The 15,637-nt window shown below is 41.8% G+C and overlaps 1 protein-coding gene across 1 annotated transcript; it reads left to right on the top strand.

Annotated features, from left to right (window-relative positions):
* Nucleotides 1-690: 690 nt before the first annotated feature.
* Nucleotides 691-13,155, top strand: STX11 (syntaxin 11). The gene is made up of 3 exons (XM_030448053.1): nt 691-750; nt 10,112-10,316; nt 12,035-13,155. Exon 3 carries the CDS (start codon nt 12,040-12,042, stop codon nt 12,904-12,906), a length of 867 nt encoding a protein of 288 aa, XP_030303913.1. The 5' UTR covers nt 691-750; nt 10,112-10,316; nt 12,035-12,039; the 3' UTR covers nt 12,907-13,155.
* The last annotated feature ends 2,482 nt before the right edge of the window (nt 13,156-15,637 follow it).

Genomic DNA, 15,637 nt, shown 5'->3' with positions numbered 1-15,637 from the left:
GTTTTCCCAGGAACAGTCAAAGTCACCACCCAAAAATGGTCTAAATTTGACCTTCAGCCTGAAACACTGTGCCAGGAGTTCATCATCTCTTGCCCACGCTAAGGAGCAGCAGTTCTTTTCATTTACGTTCCCATACGCTCCTCTGACGTCATATTTCATCACGCACGTCTGTAGCCAGCAGGACGGAACACGCCTTGCCGCACCGAACAGCTGAACTGGGGCGGTGGGGAGCAAGAAGGGGTGGTGGCACCCGGCCTCAGCTCCCTCCTCCGCGGCCCCTACACCCCTTCCAAGGGTTTAAGCTCCCGGGATTTGACCCCTTCGCAGGGGTCTGAAACCCCCGCTTCCCGTCGGGGAGGCGGGGGCAGAAAGGGCAGGGATTGTCCACGCGGCAAAGAAACGAGTAACTTCAGCCCACTCTAACTTCTCAGCACCCGCAGGACGGACTTTCCATTCCGGTAGCGAGCGGTGTGGACCGGGGACCACCCCGAGGGGACGGAGGCCAATGAGGAGGCGGTGGAAACCCCCCCCCCCCCAGCCATTGCGGTGATTGACAGACGCGTAGGGGCGGGGATATGGAAATAACGCCCGCCTTTCAGCCAATAGGAGGGCGAGACGAGAAGAAGGGGGCGGGGCCATGCTCGGGCACCCCGCGCTTGCCTCGACGGCGCGGGCGGCGCGGCGGCAGAATCACCCGGGGGAGCAGCGCGACGGGAGCCAGACGGGCCGGGATATCCTGCCCTGCCGGGGGTGAGTACTGACGGGACGGGGGAGGACGAAACGGAGATTTGCTGAGGGAACCGGCCGTGCTAGCCACCTTCGCCGTCGGATTCGGGGACAGAATCCCTGCCGTAACCGCGGGTCCCGCTAAGCATCACCCCGAGTCCCCGAGCGCTGACCCGGCCCGGAGCTGCTTCGGGACAGAGGGCAGCTCCGGGCCGGACCGGATGCTGGGCTCCGGCGGTGGCAGTCAGGTCGTCCCTTCCCCTGCTGTCGGGGGGAGTGCTGATGCGTGCCCGGTGCCGGCGAGGCAGGAGGAGCCATGGGGATCCCCGAGCGCTTTGGCACTGGAGTTTTTGTAAGAGTAAAGGGATCCGCCCTGTTTGAGACATGAGGGGAAGGCTGAAGCCTGGAGGCAGAAGGGACGGCAAGGGATGGGGACCGGGATGTTGGTTCCGGAGGTGCCTTCGCTGCCTTTGAGTAGCTCTGGCCCCGCAAAAAGGATGGCTGGGGTTTTCGCAAGATGAGGGAAGGCCAGAGGCACTTTACAATGTAAGTGTCCTTGTCCAGGCCCAAGAGGTGCCTGCATTTTTAGCTGCCTTGTTTGTCTGCTTTAACGAGCATTAACATTTCATTCATAGTGCTCAGATGTAGTTATGAATAGCTCCAGAGCAGATTCTGTAGAAAATTGAGCTTATATGCAAAACATAATAGCTGTCACTCCTTTCTTGGGCATCATCATAGCCAGATCTTTGAGTGGGTGCAAAAGTTAGTGCTCTTTGATTGCTTCCGATTAATTGGTACTCATTTCCTTCCCTGCCAAGAAGAATTAGTACTCTGGTATGTCAGAGATAACTGCATGTAACCATGAGATACCAGGAAAGGAAATGACTAGAAGAATAACACTGGCCTAAAACAGACATTCACACTTACTGTTCTTGTTCTTTAGATGGTATTTTAGGAGCTGTTTTTTTAAGATGTCAGGGATCAAAAGGACAATATATGGCTTTTTTAAATGAAAGTTGAGTTTGAAGGATGTTTCTTCCTTATCAATGGTGGTACTCACTGTTTAGATAGTGTTGTATGGACGTGGCGAGACTACAAGATGAGTGGAACTTTTTCTTTTTTTTTTTCTTTTTTTTTCTAAATATACCAAAAGTCTAACAGATGAACAGCCTAAAGGCCATCCTTAAGAAAGGATGGTTTAGATGCTCAGCACCTCTGCTGACCTTTTTCTCATGTTATTTTTTTCACTGATTGGCTTGGATGACCACTGCTCTGAAACTGTAAATGTATGTTAAGTCACATGGCAAATGTATCTGGTGTTTTAGCTGAGTGAGACTAGAACTGCAAGTTTACCTCTGTTGTGATATGAGATCTTCATGAAGAAACTAAGGATGGTACATAAGATCTCTTGGGACATTAAAATGGGGATCATAGGATAACAGTATCTCCTCATGATGCTATGGAACAAAACTGTATGTAACAGTCTTGGAGATTTTGGGTGCTGTGGGTTAAGGTCTGTGTCTGACACTTTCCATTATACTACCACAATAACCAAGATCTGCTCCAAATGAACAAATGGTAGTTGCTGCTGGTGCAGATACAGGAGAGAGGGAAGAGAATTCTGGGTTTAAAGAGTCACCCAAATTGCTCCCTAGCATGGGAAGAAGGCCTGTGTGAGCACAAACACTGTGCTGGACACACAGCAAGACTGGGAGGGAGAGTGCTGAACAAACTCCTTTTATACATTGGAGTCCTAAATCTCTCCACCACATCTTCTACATGAAATGAGCATAATTCCTTCAATTCCTCTTCCTCCAAGGTTGTATTTTCTAAACCACTTGGAGACAGTGCCTAGTATGCTCTGACTTTCCTAGTGTGGTAACAGCAGAAGGATGTACTATTCCAAATGAGGCCTTACCTATGCCAAGTAGGGTAAATCCAGTCCATTCCATGCCATCTCTGATGCAAGACATGCTTTTTTTTTATTTTTTTTTTCTCACAATGTCACTGTATTGTGAACTTGGTTTTTAGCTTGCAATCTGCTATAACCCCCCCGATGATTTCCTGCTACCAAACTAGGTGTTACCTACTTTCTATCTGTATGAATGATTTCTTCTAAATACACCACACCAGGCTCGTCTCTATTGAATTCCCTTTTGGTTTTGTTAGGACTTCTCTTACTTCTCAAGATCATCTTAGATTCTCATAATTTCTTCTCCCCTCTGCCACCATACACTCATTTCCCCCGCCTCCAGTTCATGTCACCTGGAGACCGTGCAGGCTCACATTTGGTTCCACTCTCCAAGCTGCTAATGGAAAATATGGATTACCTCTGAGTGTAACAAAAACCCATCGTAATGTTGGAATATTCCAAACCAGTTCTGACAGTGAGAAGACAATTGCTGTGTCAAGTATGAATGTGCTGGACCAGATACACTTGCCATTATATTTTTTTCTGGTCCATCAATTTTTCTTGACTCTTTAATCCCTGTAGTGCAGGGCTGACAAGGCACAGTGCAGAAAATACTTGGGAAATGTTAATTTGATCCATTAAACTCATACTCAGCACCAAATGCAGGGTTACCACTTTTGTCAAGTTTTGGAGAGAAGCCATTTCTGGTTACACTTGCCATTTTGGTCTGCCCCCGAGATGTGGCCTGTATATGAGCCATTTCTGGTCAGGAACATCATTCCAAGGGAGCAGCAGCACAGCTCCTGCCTTGGGCTGGCTCTTGGGAATCCCATCTTGAGGATCAGGGGGGCTCTGCTTGAGAGGAAGGGTGCAGTTCAGTTTCTGCATCTGTTTCAGTAGCTTTTGCTGATTGTGTCAAATGTCTTTTCTATCTCATCTACCCTATCAAGCAAAGTTTTTGGCACTTCTCATCTAGAGCGGATTTCTGTAGTTTATCACAGAGGGACTGATGTCACATAATGTCACTTAAGAAGGCTTATCATGTGTGCCTTATCTGTTATGACAGTTAACCTGTTAATTGCCAAGATTATTCTTGACGCACTCACAAAAGCCAAAAAGTACTGAATGCTTCAGCCATTTTTCCTGCTGTGCCTTTCTTCTGAGTCCTGTTTGTGTCAGATCATTTGTTTTTGAAAGGAAGAATAAAGCTTGCTTGAGTTCTGGATGTGCCCAGTCAGGATCAGTTTGTCTAAGTACTACTGGTCAGTGTGTCCCTAATTACATCTATATCTTATCTCAGCTTCACTGGTACTTTGAATGTGCCTGTAAACACCCATGGGCTGCTAAGTAGTATAAAGTAACTAGCATAAAGCCTGCCAGTGCCTGACATGTCCTGAGGCTGAGGCTGTGAGCATACATGGGTGGCTGTGGGGTTATTTCCTGACCGAAATTATTTTGGTCCAGTTACAGTTGTGTAGATTTTGCAGCAGGATCCAGAACCGAGCCTCATGCGTACTAACCATATTAACAAATACTAATAAAACACCCCTTATTTAACCCTAAAGGGATTTTTTTTAAAGTAAAGCATACTTAATCTCAGATTGTAACATTGTATTACAAGTTTTAAATATATCTGTTTTAAAAAGTAATGCTGTTGTGCTAATTTAAAAATGTCTGCAGAATATGTTGCTTCTGACTGATGATCACATGCAATCCCGTATTTCCACTCAGATGCCAACATGATGTTAATCACTTATAAATACTACTGTGTGACAGCAATAGTAGTTACATAAATATGGTATGTACATAGTTATTTCGCTGAGCCAATGTGTTTCGGGGAAGCAGAGGTGATTAATTGGATAATGTATATACTCAGGGCTCTGTAGGGACAGCCCAGCCTGTGAGTGTGTTGCCTGGGTTCCTTACACAGTGACTCATAATGATGATGAGCTGTAGTAATTGCCAAGAAATGCATGGATGGCTGTCTCATGGCTTATGTTAGTGGTATGGTTCTGTTTTAACAAATTGCCAAGCCTGTGGAGGTCTAGTTCATGCTCCTCTTGTCTCCATCCAGGCTGAAGACCTTGGTTTTGCCTATGGCAGGAAGGATGGACATGCTGCAGTAGTCAGCCTTCAGCATACTGCATGTACTGAAAGGCTCTTTATGGGGAGCAGTGATAGGATTGTTTTTCTACACCTTGGGTAAAATACAATCCCATGCATGTTCATCTACTCTTCGTAATGGATCTCTGGTTTTGGCAAGGTGTGCACATTAAAACTGGCCAGAGTCAGTTTGCAAGTTTCAAGGATTCCAAGGATTTAGTGGGTTTTCAGTATTTGCATTTGCTAATTATATATCCTGTTTCCAGCATCCTTAGGAAAACTAAGTGGTTAAATTCGGGGTGTGCATTAGCCTTTCCTGTCCTTAACTTCTGTTTGTATGCAGAAGCATGATGATTGCTGGAGAGAGTTCCCAGCTGTGGGAGCACACACAGTGCCAGAAATTCACCTGAAGACCTAACACTTCTTAGTGGGCAGTGTACTGAAGACTGAGAAACTTCTTCATCCACAGCCCTGGTACAGGCTGCCCCCAGGCCAAACAAAACCAGATCTAGTTACAATTGCCCATTAGTGTGATCTGTGAGAAAAACCAGAAAGACAGGCAGAATCTATTTGATAATCTGTTCAGGACTGAAAATTTGTCAGTGGTAATACACAGGTCTCCAGTGAAAATGTAGACAATCTAGTAAATTGTAGCAGTCAAACTATGCAAAACAAGCTGTCCCCTCCAGTTCAATCATGTTTACTTAGCATGCATTAATGTGTAGTAACAAGTTAAAACTTGGGGTTTTTTGGTGAGTCTCATCACAAATATGAGAAAAATGCAATACATATTGTATGTGTGCTTAATGCATGCCAGCAGCCTCACCTAGTTTTGATACTGATGTCTGGAAAACCTGATAACCACTCTACAGAATTCACCAAGATAGTTAACCTTATTGACAACCCCTGGGAAGTATCAGATGCACCCTAGATTCTTGAGTTTATAATACTCTGTCATACAAAAATTTAGAGTTCCATTATGTTGAAGAGACTGTATACTGGTAAAGAAACTGGGACAAGTCAAAAATTAAACTCCAAAGCTATCAGTATTCAAGCAACTACTGCCTTATTACTTTGAGTTAGAAGTGAGAAACTATTTGAATGTTAATTTTTCCCCCCAGGCCTCTCCTAGTCTTTATGGTAGGAAAGGAAGCACTGTAGACTTGGAGATTCTGACTACTGTAGAAAGAGCTTGCATGAACTGAGCCATCCCTACTTCTCTACATATACCACATATACCAGCTTACAATAAATAACTTGTTCTGGCACAAATGGAGACACTTCTTGCAAGCTTTTGGGAGGAACTGCCCCGAGACATTTGCAACTGCAAACACTTCTCATAGGGTGATGGAAAGTAGAGGTGGTGTTCTGCTGTACTCAGGCCTCGAGTACAACCTGAAGTGGGTAGTGTCTAGTAGTCATCAGATACATTTGTGGCTTCTTGGTGTATTTCTGTAGCTTTATTACTGATGTTCTGTGTTAACTGGTGTAGTTTCAATCATGAGTACATTTTGTCTATTTTTAAACATTGCCCAATTCAAGAAACTCTGGAGAAGATAACTTCCCTTCAGTGAGGCCACAAAGAGATTTTGAAATGCTGATCTCTGCCGTAGTTGTTAATACTGGAGTTAATGCAGGCGTGATCTGAAAACATCTCCAGAAGGCAAACAGTTGTGATTTTTGGTGTTTCGTTGGGGTTTTACAGATTACATGCAAAAAAGAAAGAAGACTGACTTGAGAAATTGAAGCTTTCTGTTACAGTAGTGATGGACATGACTGGGGAGACAGGGAATTTGGTATGAACAGATGACTAGCTCACTGCCAGCAGTCAATAAGAAGCTGTTTTGAAAAGAGGAAAACTATTATAAATGATAGTTTCTTTTCAAATTAATTAATAATATCAAATCTATTATTGGACAACAGATAGCAAGCGGAATTATTAAAACTGGTCTAAGATGTTTGTTTCCAAAACAGAAAGATACTGGAAAATGATGATTAAATCTGAGACTCCATCTCTTAAATGAAGGTTTCAGCTGCATTTAACACTTCTTTTTACCTATACATTACTTGCATGTTTGTGCAACAGCAGCACACTATTTGCCTTGTAATGGTGTGTGCTGGACGGTCCAAGGTTTTTCATCCTCTACAAGGAGCATGGGATGTTACTGGAATGTGCTGATGCACATTTGGCTATGAAGTAATTCTGCCTAGGAGCGAGTTATTTCCTAGTTGTTCATCACTTGTTTCTCAGGTCACATTTATGGTGTGTCATGCAGCCAAGAGCCCATGTCATTCAGAGACAGGATGGGCCACGTGGGTTTGTAGTGGAGCAGAAAAGGGTTTTTTATCTTCTGAGGGGGAGAAGAACTGGTGATAGAAATTATTTTTAACTTGTTTCAAAATAGCTGTTGTTCCTCAAATAGGCCACTTTAACTGAGATATGAGCTTCATCTTGTAAGGTCCTGCTCAAGGCTGATAAGATTACTGAGCAGACTTTTGATAATCCACAAACTGGCATTAAGTAGCCTTTTATGAATGCTGCAAGAAGGAAACACACGCTGCCTTCCCTCACAGCTTCTGGGGATGAAATATAGATGTTGTGCTGAAACTGCTGCTTTATTTCACCATTTGTCCCCAGACTCAGTGATGTGGATATACAAATGTTAAACCTGTAACAAAATGTGTGTGCAATTGGTTTGTTTCCATAGGAATAACTTCCCAGTTTGGTAAGTTGTTTCTGCTTAGAGAACAGGCAGCAGAATATTAGTGCAGCACTGGACATACCTGCTTCCAGTGCTATACACAGCATGCTCTCACAGCTAGATTCTGTTATTGCAAGTGTTACAGTGGTTCATAAATTCTGTTTGTATAATAACGGGGCTAATTGGAAGGGGTTGTATATTTATGCACAGTTTTGATTTTCGGAGCAGATATCCTTCCCTCTCTGAAATCCAGGATTTTTGTGTGGGGCTGCAGTCTTACTGCACTGGGACACCTTGCATCTTTCTCACACGTCGTGGGAAAGCCAGTCATAGTGGTGATTAATATCTAGGTGATTAATGTCTAGAAGTATCATGCTAACATGAAGAGATGAGTGCTGAGTATGTCCTCAGCTGACTACATTTGGTGTCTATCTGGCTTCAAAGTTGTAACCAATGCGGTCATTACCTGTCCTGTATTTCCTGTGTGTGTGTGTTTGGGTGTACACAACATGGTGGACTGGAGAAGGAACTTGATTTTACAAGAATGGATTTATCTAGCCTAAATACAAACGTGAAAGTACATGTTTATGTTTGAATATACACAGTATTTTAAAATTAGATCCCACTGACAGCTAGTCTATTAAAACACACACTCCCAGAATTAAAGTATTTATACTCTTGGAGCTGTTACTTCAGAGTAGAGTAGCTGGTATCTTGATATTCTAATGTGTCAGATGTCTTAAATAAACCTGTGCAAGTAGTTGAATATATATTCAACTCACATTTAACTATTCATATTCAATTATTTATTACTCATGTTCAAATTTGCGAAGTTCTGAGCTAGGGCTGAGTTTTAGAACAATATTGACTGGACCTTTTCAGGTCATCCTGTCCAGCACACCCCAAAACACACACAGATAGTAGTAGCAGTAGTTAGTAGTTGTTCAGATTGCTGAGGGCTGTGTCCAGGTGAGTTTTTAATATCTTCATGACGCAGATTCCAGAACATCTCTAGATATATTTTTCAGTGTTTCTGTAAGGTTGTTTTTGTTTGTTTGTTTTAATTTCCCCCCTGTCTGTTGGCTGGCTGGCTTTTCCTTTGTTTCCACTTGGGCCTGTTTCCTCTTGTGCTGTCTCTGTACATTTCCACGAAGGGTCTACCCTAGCATTACACAGTTGGTAACAGCAACAAGATCTCCCTCGAGCTTCCTGTTTTCCAGGCTGAACATTCCCAGCTCTCTCAGCCTCTCCTTATACTTTAGGTTTTCCAGCACCTCTGACCATCTTGATAGCTTCCCCTGGACTCACCCCACTGTGTCCACGTCTCTTGCACTGGGGAGCCCCAGCACCAAGTCTGTACTCTAGATGTGGACTCTCAAGTGTCAGATGCAAGGGGTCACTTCCCTCCACTTTTGCTACTCCAGCTCAGGAGGCTGTTGTCCTCCTTTGCCACAAGGGTGCATTGCTGACTCAGGTTCATCCTGATGTCCACCGGGACACCAAGGTCATTTTCTGCAGACCTGCTTTCTAGCCAGGGAGCCCAGCTTCTGCTGCACTGGGCCATATATGAAGGAAGAGATTGATGCTTATTTTAAAGAATGAGTGCTAAGGCTATCCCTAACAACTAATAATGTACTAATACTATATTGCTGTTATAATTACAAACAATGCTATCACCATGTCAGTAAATGTAAACTTTCCCAAGTAATAACAGCATCTGCTAAAGGAGGTCAACTTTTCTAAATAATCATCTGTTAAGCAGAAAGTTCTTAAATGGCTGTTCCCTCCTGCTCTCCCATGCTTGTTCGCTCATTTGTTTCAGCTCTTTAGTGTCAGTTCTGTCCCTGACATGATCAAAGGAATGCTCGGAAGTTATTGACCTCTCTTGGGCATATCTGCTTATCCTTTGTTTGAAATAGGAATTTGAAATGGGGAAAGAGCTCTGTGGTGGCATTGCAATGGAGCCTGCTGTTTCCCTTATGAAAAATTCCTAAAGCTTTGCCAAATTATGTGTCTCTCAAAGCAGCAGTTAGCAAATGCCTCCAGATAAATTCACTGTGTTTCTTGAGTTAAAGGTGCTCAAGAAAGCTGAAATCTAAACATTTTCTTGAAACTCACGGATCTCTTCCACGAAATTCTGCAAATGGCAACCTACATGGTAAGTGATTATGCTCTGGCATAAAGCTAGAGAAGTGTCCTCTGCCATTTGTGGTGTTTGTGGCCTAGTACGGTGCTGAAACACAGGCAGGTCTTCCTGTTCTCTGTCCTGTCCAGGCACTTTATTTAAGGAAGGAAGAGGATCTTGAAAATATGCTGATGAAGTAGGAAGTGGGGCTAGTAGATGCACTTCAGAAACAGAGAGGAAAAGACAGCACTTGGGGAGAATGAAGGTGTCAAATGGTCCCTGATTTTGCATAACACTGAAATCAGGATTTAAGGACAGCATCCATTTGTTAGGACAAAAGTTCGATCATTTTGCCTGTGGAGCCATTACCTTGACAGGTTCAGGTCCTCAGTGCAGAGTTAAAGATCCTAATGGGGCCCACCTTTAATGTAAGTTTTGGTATGTAGTTTCAAATAATGTAGGCTTTTAGAGATAAGAACTAGGGAAGCCCCAGGCTGAAGATTGTCAGTACAACTGTAATTTGATCTTTCTGTTTTATTTTAGAATTGGACTCTGCTGGGTCTACCAGATCACAGAGATTGTGGGTGATGCTGTACATGTTACTGGAGACACGTTTCTCACTAATGGCATTGATCCATGAGTTCGTTCACTGATGTCCGGTTTGTTACTTCGTGATCTTACTCAGCAAAGTGCCTGAGGCTTGCAGCGGTGACCAAAGTCTGAAGGAGCTGACTTCTGAACGTACCAGGTACAAAGAACTGCTTCAGTGTCTGGAGTGGGCATCATAACTGTGTTGTCCTTAGTCACTCCGGGCTATTAGATCTCCCCCAAAAGACTGTTACGAGTTTATGGAGTTTTCCAGGGATTTCACAGGAGAAATCCCTGAGGGAACAAACAATATTAACATATTAAATGAGATATATTTCCATTAACTGAATGATGAATATGAAATTATACATTGTACTACTTTTATTCAGCACATACAGACTGTAAGCAGAGGGTTTTTGGAAGTATGGGACAGAACCCAGTGTTTAATTTCATAATTTTCCTGTGTGTAGGACACATCGTTTTGCAATCTGAGGCCATGCTTTACACCTCTTTACTCTTGTTGATTGACTTCTTAACCTATCATATTGTACTCAAAAAAACAGCAATATTTTTTACAGAGCTGCTGCAGAATTAGTATAGACGTGAACTTATTACATAATTAGTATTTTCATATTATGAACCATCATGTATTTGCTTCTCCATTTCCTCTCATTTTAACTTTAATATCTTAAAATAGTTGTGGGTGAGAAAGACAAGTAAACAACAAATTGCAAGTAACATTTTTGAGGATAGGGGGAAGGAAGGGTAGACCTATTCATACAGAATTATGAGTTCATTACTCAGTGTCATTTTCTGTTTGTGTTTCCTTTATCAAGCACAAAAACCAAAATGTAATTGTTGCTGCGGCAGTTTTCAGCATACTCTCTGTGGAAGGCTGATGAAATGTAGTTTTTCCCAACTTCAAAGAATGGTGAGGACAAAGGCAACATAATTCTGCCCACACATGATTTAGTTGACACGAATGACACCTTGCTGCTGTGGAATGTAATTTTTTAAGTCATAAAATCATTGTTTGCTGATTCTAAATGTAGGTTCTGACTACAAAAAATAAACTGCTGATCACAACACATGGCAGTTCAAGGACTAAACTAGAAGTGGGAGGATCACCAGTTCTAGGGAAGCTGGCTAGAGTCAGAAACGCAGTCAGACAAGCAATGTGACTGGTTTCGAGCCGCATCTGCATTTCAGGTGAAAAGCATCTCGGAAGCAGTGATTAAAAGAGATTTAAATAATCCAGAGATTGCTATATATATGCCTTTGTTTGTTCCCTTTCCAGCCTTCTACAATATGGTCTGATACTTCCAGACAGGAAAGGTAGATATTCTTAGTGTCTAAATGCCTCTAGACAAACCTGGCCATAGAGTTTTAAAGCCAAATAAACCTGACATCTGTGGCAGTTGATCTAATGAAGGGTCAAGATCTCTCTAGTCAGCAGTGGTAGGAAGCACTCAGTTTTTAACACGTCCACACATATCAATAGCTGAAAGCTTTATACCGTTTGCTCAAGAGTTTGTATTTTGTCCCTAAATGAAAGACTGGCATTTTTAAGGTGCTGGGAATTGCCTTATTATTTTGGATTTGTCTTCAGGATTTGTTGTCTTCTGCCCTGCACTTTTTTAGTTTCTAAGCTTTGTAGTTTCTAAAAGAATGTTTTAGCACTAGAGTTTGGGATCCAAGATCCATCATTGTAACAAATACTCTGAACAAATTTAATAGCTGATATTTTGCATAATCTTTGATGTAATTAAGTTACCTATGATATAACTATGATGTAGTTATTAGTTATGAGCTTTCAACCATATATACCTATATTTTATTCACTTCAAACTTCTTTACTCTTGTTCCTCTGTTTTACAGGCAGGATGAAAGATCGGCTGAACGAGCTGCGTGAAATCGCCAGGGTACACAATCAAGAGTTTTCTGACAATGAAGATGATGAAAATTCACCCCAAAATGTTCTCCTTTATGAGACTGATTATGCCTTGGAAATTCTTCATAAAGACATACAGAACATCCGGACAGAAAATGACCAGCTGAAGGAGGATGTCAAGCGGCTCAGAAGGCAAAACAGGCGGTTCCTTACTTCCATGCGACGTCTGAGTAGCATCAAAAGAGACACCAACTGCATTGCCAGAGACATCAAGGCCCGCGGAGAAAGCATCCACAGGAAACTCCAGATAATGAGAGATTTCAGTGAGGATGCAATCACAAAATATGGGGCTATGTCTGTCATGGCCAGGGTAGCAAAGAACCACTATGTTGACCTCATGCATGCATTTCAGGAGGCTATGTTTGAATACAACGAGGCAGAGATGAACCAGCGGGAGAACTGCAAGATTCGGATTCAGCGGCAGCTAGAAATCATGGGCAAAGATGTTTCTGGCAACCAGATTGAGGAGATGATTGAGCAAGGCAAGTGGGACGTCTTCTCTGAGAATCTCTTGTCAGATGTTAAGGGGGCTCGCTCAGCCTTGAATGAGATTGAGACACGTCATAAGGAGCTGGTGAAGTTAGAAGGCCGCATTAAGGAAATTCACGAGCTCTTTCTGCAGGTGGCTCTGCTCGTGGAGGAGCAGGCGGACACCTTTGATGTCATTGAGATAAATATGCAAAATGTTGAGGACTATGTAGGAGAAGGTAAAGACCAAGTGAAAAAGGCTTTGGAATACAGAAGAAAACACCCCCTCAGAACAATCCTCTGCTGCTGCTTATCCTGTTTCAGAAGGTGACTATGCCCCTGAAACTATCACAGACTGACTTGAGTGTCTAGAAAACGAGGCATTCTTTCCAGTGACTATTTTGTAATGAGAACACCTAGAAATGGGGGAGGGGAGGCTGTTTTGCAGTTGTTGGGCTTTTTTATTGTATTTTTTGTAAATGTGCTGAAGGCTGTTCTATTTGAGAGCTCCTAGCAATGTTGATAAAAGTATTTTTATCTATTTTTAATTGAAATGTACTCTGTTGCTCTAACTAGAGGTTCAAGAAGATCTCTGTAGTGATACTCATTTCAGATGGGCAAGAAAGAGGAACAAATGATGAGCTGATAACTCAGCCTAGGAAAGATGAGAAATTTCAAGTAACTTTATTCTTATTTGTCAAAGTGAGGCTGCAGACAGTGCAGCCACTGCCTGCTGTGACACAATACACCACAGAATCAGGAGGTTTCAGTGTTAAGTAGTTTGTAGCCTGATTGATGCAAATACTTGAACAGATTTTTGCTCTGTTCACTTGATAAAATACTGATCCTGTTAGAAGGAGCAGAACACAGAACTAGTTTCTATTTCTACTTGACTTTCACCTGTCATGAATCATAACAGAATTGTATCTTAAATGGTAATACGCACATTTTGCTTCATTTGAGTGCAAGTTTCTGCTTTTCTACATTTTTAGTACCTTCAACTTTGTCAAGGTAGCTAGAAGCACTGCAACACTGAGGCATCTCGCTGACTTTTTACTTGAGCCACTGTCTGTGCTCTCAGTTTCAAAACTGCCATGCTTTTATGCTTCTGATGGTTATTTCTGTCAATTAACACTTCAGACAGAGAAATGCATGCAGTGGCCTTCTGCAGAAGCACCCATGAGAAGACAGAAGTTGTGGGCTTAACACATTTTAGGGTCTCCTGTGCTGGCACATATACACAAGCAGTTATAGTGGAAGAATTATCCTGTCAATAGACTTTTATTTTTTATAAGCATTGATTGAATATGTCGGGTTTTTTTAAAATATCTGTTTTAATAACATGAAGAATTTTATTTATGAACGTGCAACTTTAACAGTGTACAAAAGCTACAACTTTTCTCCCATTATTAGTTAACCTCCACCTGGGAAAGAAAACAGACTTATTTCTTTCAGTACACCTGAAGAATCATAGAATGGTTTAAAGTGGAAGGGAACTTAAAGATCATCTCATTCCAACCCCCTTGCATGGGCAGGGACACCTCCCACTAGACCAGGTTGCTCAAAGCCCCACCAAACCTGGCCTTGTATACTACTAGGGATGAGGCATCCACAGCTTCTCTGGGCAGCCTGTTCCAGTGTTTCACCACCCTCACAGTGAACAGTTTCTTCTTTATGCCTCATCTAAGCCTACCTTATTCTAACTTAACAAAATAAAAAATAAAAAAAAAGAAAACAACATTTTAATGTCATTTCAGTGCTCTTCTCAAGCTTAAAATTAATCTCTCCTTTTGTGTAATAGGAGCCTGCTCACTCAGGGTTTAGAATATGAGAAGTAGAAAATTTGCAGCCCTGAGCATTGTCAGTGAAACATGTATTCATAAAGTCTGCTGAGTGATTATAGCTCCTGCTTCTGGAGGTTTTCCAACTCTAATATTTCTAGGTGGCTTCCTGATACACTGTGATCTATTGCTATCCTTTGAATTAATGCAGGGCATTTTTTCATATGCTAGTGACTTTTTTTTAAACACCCTACTTGCATGTATTTTAATACATATATTTTAACATTTCAAATATTTTATATTTGGGAGTTTTCCTCAGGAGCTATGCATAGCCATTCCTGAGACAACTGCAATGAAACTATTCCCTACTAATCATTTGCACACTAATTATATATGTGAAAAAACACCCAAACATTTCTTACTATTTATACTGATACAACAAAACAGCAAAATAAATTCAACTTTGAAGCTTTCATATCCTAGTGGGAAATGCTTCTTAGCTAAACATATTTTTTTTTTTTTTACACAAAGAGAAGCTAAATGGACAAATCTCACCAGAAACTGAAAGTCTCTTGCTGAAGCACCTGACTGTGGTAACATGGAAGAGCGAGGAACCCCCATCTTCTAAATCTAGAAGGTATTTTTATATTCAGTGATGTCCTGATGATATCAGTATTATGCTTGCCTCTCCAAACCTGAAGTGGGAGAGAATGTTGACCTGGCACTGTGTCTACTACTTTGGTGCTACTCAAGAAGACAGAGTTGTTTATTCCACAGATACTCCCATTCAAGTCAGTGGAACTGTGCATTTGTATAGAAATACCCTACACCTCTGGGAGTCAGCATGTGGGCATAAATCAGTGAAGAATAAAATATGTATTTCATTTCATCTGCATATTTTTAGAACTCATCAATGCTTTTGATAAAAATATATACTTTTTTGTTTCCTTTTTTGCACAAATGGAATAAAAATTTTAATAAGAAAACCTGAAAGTTCAGTGTTGTACATTGAATCAGAAGCTCTGACTAGTTTCTTGCATTGTCAAAGCTTAGTTTAAAAGCTGCAGGACTAGACTCTGAGTTGGTGAAAGGAGATTAAACAATGCCTGAAAAAAACCCCAGTCCTCCTAATATTCATTGCCACAATAAATCAAATGTGTTGCATATTGAGATAGACTTGCCATAATTTTTCCTACACAAAACATGAACAATGAGGTTCATGCATCTAAGATTATGCTCTACTGTGAGAAAAAATGCAAATTTACTCTGGCAGTTCTGAGA

The sequence above is a fragment of the Calypte anna genome, chromosome 3 (assembly GCF_003957555.1).
Source record: "Calypte anna isolate BGI_N300 chromosome 3, bCalAnn1_v1.p, whole genome shotgun sequence".
NCBI lineage: Eukaryota > Metazoa > Chordata > Aves > Apodiformes > Trochilidae > Calypte > Calypte anna.
Note: the sequence above shows the minus strand (reverse complement) of the source record. Positions and strands in the feature narration are given on the sequence as shown.

Bases quoted from the DNA above. Each gene is read 5' to 3' on its own strand.
- STX11 (XM_030448053.1), top strand. From the start codon at position 12,040: ATGAAAGATCGGCTGAACGAGCTGCGTGAAATCGCCAGGGTACACAAT.